At 42.1% G+C, this 9,180-nt stretch overlaps 1 protein-coding gene across 3 annotated transcripts in view; it reads right to left on the reverse strand.

Annotated features, from left to right (window-relative positions):
- The window catches only part of VSTM4 (V-set and transmembrane domain containing 4), a 31,885-nt gene extending 22,978 nt beyond the window's left edge, over positions 1–8,907 (reverse strand). The window contains exons 1-2 of one of the 3 annotated variants that reach the window (XM_072931080.1): positions 8,736–8,907; positions 3,236–3,634 (exon numbers count right to left, since the gene is read on the reverse strand). In XM_072931080.1, the coding sequence (XP_072787181.1) occupies positions 3,236–3,634; positions 8,736–8,790 (454 nt within the window). In that variant the 5' untranslated portion in view covers positions 8,791–8,907. The remainder of the gene's footprint in view (positions 1–3,235; positions 3,635–8,735) is intronic. The other 2 variants (XM_030276026.4, XM_072931081.1) reach the window with 2 other exon arrangements.
- Between the last annotated feature and the right edge of the window lie 273 nt (positions 8,908–9,180).

The following is a 9,180-nucleotide window of genomic DNA, read 5'->3' on the forward strand; positions in this document are numbered from 1 at the left end:
CTAGCAATCACTGCAACGAAATGGGAGTCTGATAATGTCCTCCAGATTGCCAGTGAGGTCTGAACCTCCAAGAGAGCTTCATGTGGCAAATCATTAGAGAACAAGTATCTTACTGGCAAAGGAATTCATTACTGAGTGCCCTGCAGGGATGTGAAGGGTGGGGCTAGATCAATGGCTATACAACTTTCAGGATTGATGAAATATTCTCTTCAGTTTCAATGGGAAGCTCATCCTGAATATTTTAACAAATTACTCATTTGTTACATGAAAGCATCACATGTGTAGATTTTTGGCAAGTATTTCAGGATAACTTCCCTGAGAAAAGGGCTTTTGTTCATTTTGGGAAAAAAATAATCTTGCATTCCTGTATCTTGCAACATTTTTACTGTTAGAAAATGCCACATGTAACTAAGAAGTCAGACTTTCTTCTGTGGTAAATTCTAATAAATAAGCTTCCCAACACGACAGATTGTTGTGATCATCTACTTGTTTTTGTTGTCCATGCCAATAGGATTATATTTGGACTGCCTAATGTTCTATGTTTGTCCTTCTACAAGTAGTCTCTTGGACTGTAAATCGTTTGGGACATGTATTGCTCTTCCTAAGAGATGTGCAGTATCATGAGGGATTGCCTGATTGTAAGTCTGAATACTGTTCTGAGAAAAATATTGATTACTTTGAGTTTTCTGATAGGAAGGGAGTAGAAGAACCATTTTTCTGATTTTTTTTTTCCTGATAAACTTGGGGTTTTGTGTATTCTCTACTATAATTAACTTGGTTTAGGCTGACATTGATGACACAAGCCCAGGAAGAGATGCCTTTAATGAGAATATGGGGGAAGCAGAAAAGGTTGACCTTATCATAGATATTGTGTGGCTGGATTAGGAGGCACTTCTTGGCAACAGTGGCATATGGATTTCTCTTGGTTTTACTAAAAAGATTTACGAACAATGCCCTTCTCATAAATGCTATCGTATGTCTTGCATTCACATCACTGAAAGGGGCAAGCTGCAATAGTTCAAATTTCTGGTGGACCTTCTGAAAATACTACAGAGTTGCTGTGGTTGACACGAGTGCAGGAACACAAAACTGTAATGACTCCATCTCTAAGGCTTCTTTTCCAAAGAAATGTATTTTGCCCCTAAAGTAGAAGCCAGATATGTTACTAAGATATAAATGTCATCATTACACCATAAGGAATTGTAGCCTGTAACTCAGTTGTTTTTCTGTAAGTCCAATATGTTTATTTGCACAAATTTATGTGTTGCGACAAAACGTGTTTGCAACTTATTAATGGCCTATGCAACTTTGCATAAGCAAACCTGCTAGCAAATAACAAAATCTGAATTTAAATTAATAGTAGTAGATACTACAGATCCAGCTGTCAACTTGCTTCAAGAGCAAGTTACATTTTGAAGAAGCAGAATTATCCTTTTCTTTTCCCCCTGGACATCTGCATCTTGCACAGTAACCTCTTCTTTCTGTATGAATAATTTTTTTTTTTTTAAAGGAACTGTTCTATTTCTGCCTCTGCTTGATGTGCAAAGTTTTAAGAAATTTGTCTGGCGCTTTAGTGTAAAGATACTATTTTGAATTTGGGCATAACTGCAGACACATTACTGGAACAAAATGTTAGGCAACACAGCAACTGTGACGAGGTGGAACACTGCTATATTATTTGATAAAGCACAAGCAGTACAACTTAAGTATCCAAATGCTTCAGGCAATTTGTATTGCTCCTTTTGTTGCATCCTGGGTCTAACTGTAATATAAGTAAATCCCTTTGCAATAAAAAGTGTAACTGATCACAATATAAAACACAAAATGCGTTTGGAATAAAATTTCCTTGAAAAGCCCAAGTGTTACTTTTGGGAAAACTGGAAACTAAATCAGTACTTGGAAAAGAGTTACCTTCCCTCTTAAGCACAGCAAGTACTGTACACTCAGGGTGCATTAGCCAAATGCTAGCAAAGGTGGTCGGTCCTTTGTTTCCAGTCAAGAGGCTTTAAGTGGTAAAACAGTTGCTATGACATTTAAAGATATACAGTATTTCAAATATCTTTTGGTATCTTTAATCTAGATTTAGAGTTAGAATAAATAGGCTTTTAAGGGTCCAGGGTGTTTGTGGTGTTTGCCTCATATCCCCACAGGGTGTCAAAAACTTTCTGCAGGCTGGCCAGCCTTCCTCCCTTGTCTCGGGTTTCCTGCTCTGCTTTGGGTCACTTGAAGTGGAGAGCAGCAATACAGCTGAGCAGACAGTGTGAAAATGATGAAATAATGAGGTCGCAAATCCCTATTCTGATTATATATTCATGACTCATACTAGAAATCTGGGGGAAAATATTATATAAGGACTGGACTGAACAATTATGGATTTCCTTTTTTTCAGTAATTTCATTGATCTGACCTCCATAGTTTAGCTCTGAAAAGTAATGAGAGGTTTCAGTGTTATAATTAGCAATATTCCAAGAAGCAATGAAAGATGTGGAGTGTGTCTTTGTGAGGAGGAGTATGACAGGTGGGGTGACAATAGGTTATATTGATTTTTCTTCTGCTGCCACTTACTTGGAACATGCCATTCCATCTCCAAGAACTCCTGATAAATCCATATGTTTCTACTGCAGGCATTTAGGAGCTTACATCATTGAGTGAATGAGAAAACACTCAACACTGCTTTCTGGCCTTATCTTTAAAGTTGTCCCTGTGAGAAACCAACTTTTCTTTTCATAGAGACACAAGCAGAGGGGGTAATTTGCCAGCTAGCACTGATGGCACAGCTGCTAAGCAAAACCACCTCTTCAAAGGACTCTGTTCTCGAAATCCAACTTCACCCATCTCTGAAAGTGGTGGCTTAAGAATTGAGCTCATGCATCCCAAAGAGATAGCTTGTCTTCAAGTTGGTTCAACTTCTTGCTGGGCATTTTATCCAGAGTTCAATACCAGCAGGCTGGCCATTGCTCTTCTAGCTCTGCTTTCTGACTGCAAGTGGTATAAACAATAGCACTGAAGTGATAGTAAAAGTGCTACTTACCAACTGGTGTTAGAATAGAACTAGGACCAAGGGAAACACTAAGAGAGAGGCAAAACGTAAGTTGAGTATTAGGTTTTCTTCTCCTATCCACAGATTACATTCAAAAATAATCTAAATTCAAATGTCTTATGGGTAAATTTAAAAGAAAAAATGGGGATCACAGGACAAGAAGAAATTATAGACTTGAAATCAGTAATCTCTCACCTCTTATTTCAGTAGCTGCTGTACCATTTGACCATGCTGTCCACTTATTTCTGTGTTTGCCAATTTCCTGCACTTTGCATATATAATGTCCTTGATCTGTTTGCTGGAGGCTTAAAATAAGAAATTTGTACATAGTTCCATGTTTCTCTTTAAGAAGATGAAGTCTTTGCTTGTGAAAATGATGAGTATAATTTCCATAATACTGGACAGACCCAAACTTTGTCATTTTGATCATCAGATGCTCCTGGGTAGGTGATGCAGCGAAGACCCACCGCACAGCCAGCAAATTGTCTGTCTTTCTCTTTTGAGAAACGTGGCAGTAAAGGGTAGCATTATCCCCCTCCGAGTATTGCACTGTTGGTCCAGGAGAGACTGTCACATTTAGAGCCTCACAAACATCTGTAAGGAAAGAAAAACTGGTGAGAATCCTCCATACTGGCACAACAGCACCATAATCTGTCCCAGCATGCAAGCCCAGAGCAGGTAAAACGACGGTATCTGTTTAGTGTGCGGTAATTTAACGACCTTGTAGAACCTGACATCATCTGCCTCTCTGTGAATGTTAAGGAATGCGTGGGGCCCTCCTCCAGTGAGTCTGCCCTAGCATTTTTTCTGTCACTAATCAATAACCTAGAGATGACATGGAGACCTTGTCACAGGACCAACTTCACGTAAACTTTTATCGGCCTTTTACAGTTTTGGAAACTGTTTCATGACCAGGTCTTCTGACAGCTTGCATCTTTCTTAGGACTTCCAGGCTAAATGCTTTCAATAACCAGTTTATACTCATTTGTTCCTGTGCCAGCTTTAAGCTTAAAATAGCATTTTCTTCTCTAGAGCTTACTTCCTGACTCCATATACAGAGCAATTATCTGGCCTCAGCCTTTGCTTTGTTGAGCTAAAGAAGACAAGCTCTGTTCATCTCCTCTAGTAAAGTAGTGTCTTCCCTATTCACCTAACAGCCCTTCTCTGCATTGGTTGTAGTTTAAATTTTGGGGTTGATTGTAATTTTTATTTTTTTTTAATGTAATTGACTGCAGTTACAGGCAGTGTCTGGAAAGAAGTTCTCCATCGTCCTGTGGAATACTCGAGTACTTCTCAGATTTGACTGGGATATACCTTGCCTGGTATATCCCAGAATTATCTTGTCCTTTTTCATATGTGATTTTATGTCGGTGACAAATAAATAGCATAATTGGTTTTTTTCCCTTCTTTGTTATTTGCAGTTCAGTCACCAGCATATCAAAGAAATTCTTACTAATCCCCAAGTATGTTACTTTGCTGTACTAACTTCTGCTCCACTTCTGTTACCCCATCCTCAGTTTTTCCTATGTGCTGTCCTCTTCTTATGTTGATTTGATAAGGTCAGCATTTCAATGTGCATGCTTCTGTCTACTTCTTTTAGACATCATTTGTGCAGACCTTACATCATACTGGTCCCTAGATTATCACTGCAAGACCACTGAATTCTCTATAGTCTACAGTTCCTCATGTCCTCTGTTTTAAGTAATGTTCTCCTTGTCATAATCAAATGGTCATCTCAAACCTGGGTTAAATTCAGACTAGTTTTTCTACAAATTCAAGTTAATCTGACAGTATTTGCATGGCAAAATATGGCATGAGATCATATTGGGACAAATTGTTATTCCATTGTTCCATTAATTTATTATTTTTTCTAAAACGTTCTTCATCCTAAACCATCACTTACACCAGTTCTTTGTCTCTCTTGCTTTACTTCTAAAAATAGCCAGTATAGGTGAAGGCTGAAAAAAGTGTCCAGAGCTGTCTAATAGAGGAAGATTTCCCTTTCCTGACCTAACTGATTTACACTGGACTGATTTTCTGAGGCATGGGAATCAACACTCATTTTATTTCCTTCCAAATGCACATTAAGAAAGTCGTGATTAGTCATATCAGAGAGTGATCTATTTCTGACCAATGCTGTACTGTGGCAATGTGCTCCCTAAATGACTTGTGATGTGTAACCCACCGGTCTGAGGGCATCCACTAGGCAGAGAACCACATTCCAGCAGTGAGCAGGCACTCCTTGCAGTGCACTCTGAAAAGCATGAAATGTCCTCTAAACTGTGAACTTCCTGTTATGTGAACACTGTACTGTACTCAAATACTAATGAGAATTGCAACTCTGGGAGGATGATTTTTTCATTTCTGGACACTTTTCTAGCACATCAGCAAGGAATATTTTAACAAAGGGGATGAGTGTTTTGGCAGAGGCTATTGTCTGACATCAGCTCCTGAAAGACAAACATATATTTATCTTCAAAATAAGTAAGTAAAGTATTTCCATTCTATTTCTGAAGGAGTTTTGGAGACAAAGACACTGGTTTTATAGTCCCAGTGAAGCAGTGAAATGAAACAGCGAATTGTACCACCTTACTTACAGTAAATCCACTAAATTAAAGAAGTTGCATTGCAACTGTTTGAGAAGAATTCTGAAAATGAATAGTATGATCATTATTTTGTGCCATTTCCATCAAAGTCTCTATTGAATGGCATGTTTATTCCAAGTAGACATTATTTTTTTGTTATGAAGGAGAAAATATTTTGTATAAAGAACAGTTCGGTTTTGGGGTTTTTTTAATTTTTGAAGATACTACAGCTAAGCATGGATGAGGTTATTGGTAAAATTATTTGTGCATGATGTTTGTGTCTGCAATTCATGTGAATGCCAAAATAAGAGGTTATTTTGGATTGTAGAAAGCATAAAAGTAGAACAGGATGTTGAAATTTAAAATTAAGCCTGAATCCCACCAAAAGGTTTCCAGGCATGAAATTTCAGTTATTACTCTCTGGACTTACCAGCCTTGGTGCTTTACCAGCAGAAGGGAAGCCAGTAACTGGCTGTCTCTGCTAGGAAAATAAGATTAAATTTGAAGTCTGTGCTGCTTAGTAAATAAGAAATATCTTTGAGATTTTCAACACTTTTTGGTGTCCTCAAATGTACTTTGTCAATAAATGTTTAATAAATAATTTATAAAATTATGGTTTTGGAAAAATGAGAAACACAGACCTTTTTTCTACTGAAATTATGAACATGTCATGAGAACCGTAAAGAAAAACAATTATGTCATTTTCCTGACATGTGAATTTCGTTTTTGAAAAAGCTGGCTAGGAGCAATTGTGAAACAGAGTCCCAAAATAAAAGGAAAAAAAAAAAAAATCATTGCTTAATTCCAAACTAGGCAGAACATAGTGCCAAGAAGTACCCGAGAGAAAATGCAGAGGAAGTCAGATATGGTGATGATGGATGCCTTTGTGAGAAGATAAAACAGCATTGTACATGGAGATTCTGATCCCTTTCTAGCTGTTTACACTCATACAAACATTGGTATTTTATACCTAATGCTTCTACTTTTCCTTTGGGGACATGCCTTTTTATAGGGACATACCAAATTTTGCATCCTTCATGTTTCTGATCAGCGGGAACCTATCTCCTTATCTTCCTTCTCTGGCTCCCATTGGTGCTGCTGCACAAGTGCAGCACTGGGGAGAGTTTTGGAAATCTCATGGTGCTTTTATCATGGTATCAGCACTTGTTGAACAGGGTCGGGTGATACTTTTATATAAAGCAGAAAAACAATATCCATTTTACTTTAGCAGGCACTGGTCAGCCCCAGCATGAGGTTAGCCCTTGTAATGGGCTTCCTGTCAAGAGCAGGAAACTTCACAACTTAAGAGCAGACTTGTGTGCCAACATAGCACTGAATTTCTAGACTTCAGATCACTGTTTCAAGTGAGGAATCACTGTTTATCTTCTGCCTTCCCAGTACAGTACGATGCAGCCATTCAGGTGGAGCTCACCCCAAGAGTTTCAGTCTTGTTTCTGCTTGGAAAGGGAAATTATTTATAGAATGGGGGGAGGAGAGAGAGAGAGAGTTGGTGATTTCTTTGCAGTGTGCTTAACCATCAAACTTCTCTCCTTTTTGCAATGAGCTTGTTTAGTTGTTCCCATCCCAACATTTCAGCTGCTTGCTTCTCTGGTATGTCCCACCAGCATGCCTCAGTAGCCTGTGGGGACTCAGGAAAGGTGACTGCTGCCTAAGCTCTGTTTTCAAAAATCCCACTTTGAAAATAGTCTACTTTGGCTTACACCAGCACAAGTCCAAGAATTAGTTAGATTTGGACTTTGCCATCTGCCGTATTACACAGCAAAACACTTTAACAGCACTGTCAGGAGTACCAAAGTATACTTCTAGCACCAGAAACTTGTTTATGCCAGGGCCTCTCCCGTGTCTGTGCTGGAACAGTGCCAGAGGACGTACAGTGGCCACTGGTCCTTACATGTGGTGAGCAGTTTCAGCGTGGCTGTGGTTTTGTGGGAGAGCCCCAGTTACTTCAGCTGAGATGGGAGTGGAACTGTTCCTGCGCACAGCTGCTCCCAGCCCAGGTTTAGTGCTGTATACAGACCTCTCTTTCTTCCTCCATGGAGACGATGGCAGAATCTACAACCCAGCCTTGAGTGCTGCAAGGACTGACAGCTGGGGGACTGGAGGTGGTTACCTTCTGATCTCAGCTTTGCATGACCAGAAGCATATGCAGTGGCTTTTATCTGTGTTGTAGTTTGTTCAGTGAAGCTATGCTACTGTCAAAGCTCGCTTTCATTTGATTTCCTTACAATTAAAAAGAGCAGATGACCCAAGAAGCAGCGAAACTCTTTGTTTAAATGAAAATAATTAGGAGCTGGCTAGCAAGAGCACCAAAAAACAACCAGCCATTTTCAGTTGAACAGATCTGTCATCAAGTTCCACAAGTCAGAAGCTCCCCCTCAGAGAAAGCCTCTGCATTGACTATAGATGGACTTGAACCAAACCTCTGCCCCTACCATCTCATGCCTTTCTGCAGTGGAATTCAAACTGAAGCCTCGAATGAGAAAGGCTTCCCCACCCCTCTAAGCTCACTGCACCTGGAAGTTCAGATCCAGACTCTGTGTCTGTTCTGCATCTTCAGGACACACAACGCTCTCCAATACAATACACCTTTGTTTTCAGAGGCATAAAGGGTCTTAAAGGGAGGACGCTTTTTACAAGTGACCTACAGGTTCCATTTCCACCTGATGCCAACGGGATCAGGGCACCTGTGGAAAGAACAACGCCGAATCTCCCTTTGCTTCGGCTTTGCCTGGCATAGAAGATAGCCGAGGACCCACTTCCATAAACTCGCGTGGAGAGGGCTTTCTTTTCTGAAGGGGATCCGATCGCTGCGAAGAAGCGCTGCTGCCGGGAGCCCGGGGAAGCGGCAGGGAGCGGGGTAGGGGCGGGCGGGGGCTCCGCGGCCGGGGAGCCCCGGGGAGCCCCGGGGAGCCCCGGCTCTGGCCCGCCGCGGGACCCGGGCCCGGGGGAGCCCCGGGGAGCCCCGGCTCTGGCCCGCCGCGGGACCCGGGCCCGCTCCGCGGCGCCGGGCGGGGGCGGCCCGGGCCGGGGTCCCGCCGGGCCGAGGGCCGAGGGCTGAGGGCAGGGCTCGGGGCCCGCCGGGCGCTTACCTGGGGCCGAGGCCGCGGCCAGCAGGGCGGCCAGCGCCGTAGCCAGGAGGCGCATGGCCCGCGGGGCGCCGGGTCCGTCCCGTCCCCCTCTGCCGAGCTGCCTCCCTGCTCTCCTCCCCGGCCTCTCGCCTCCTCCCCGCCCGGTCCTCCCTTCTCCCCTTGCTTTTCATCTCCTCCCCTTTCTCCTCCTTTTTTCCTTTTTTTTTTTTTTTTTTTTTTTTTTTTTTATTCCCGCTTTCTTCCTTTCCTCCCTACTTCTTTGCGCTTCCCAGCGTCCTGTCCCCATTCAACTCTCTGCTTTTTCTCGCCCCCTTTCCCTGTCGTTTCTGTGCACACCATGCCTGTAGGGCGGCATTAGGGCTAGACAGGCATCTCTAGCCTCCGCGATCCTCTCTGCACACCCACACCCGCACACACCCCTTGCCCGAAGGACACGGATCTGTGT

This window comes from Taeniopygia guttata, chromosome 6 (assembly GCF_048771995.1).
Source record: "Taeniopygia guttata chromosome 6, bTaeGut7.mat, whole genome shotgun sequence".
Classification (NCBI taxonomy): Eukaryota; Metazoa; Chordata; class Aves; order Passeriformes; family Estrildidae; genus Taeniopygia; species Taeniopygia guttata.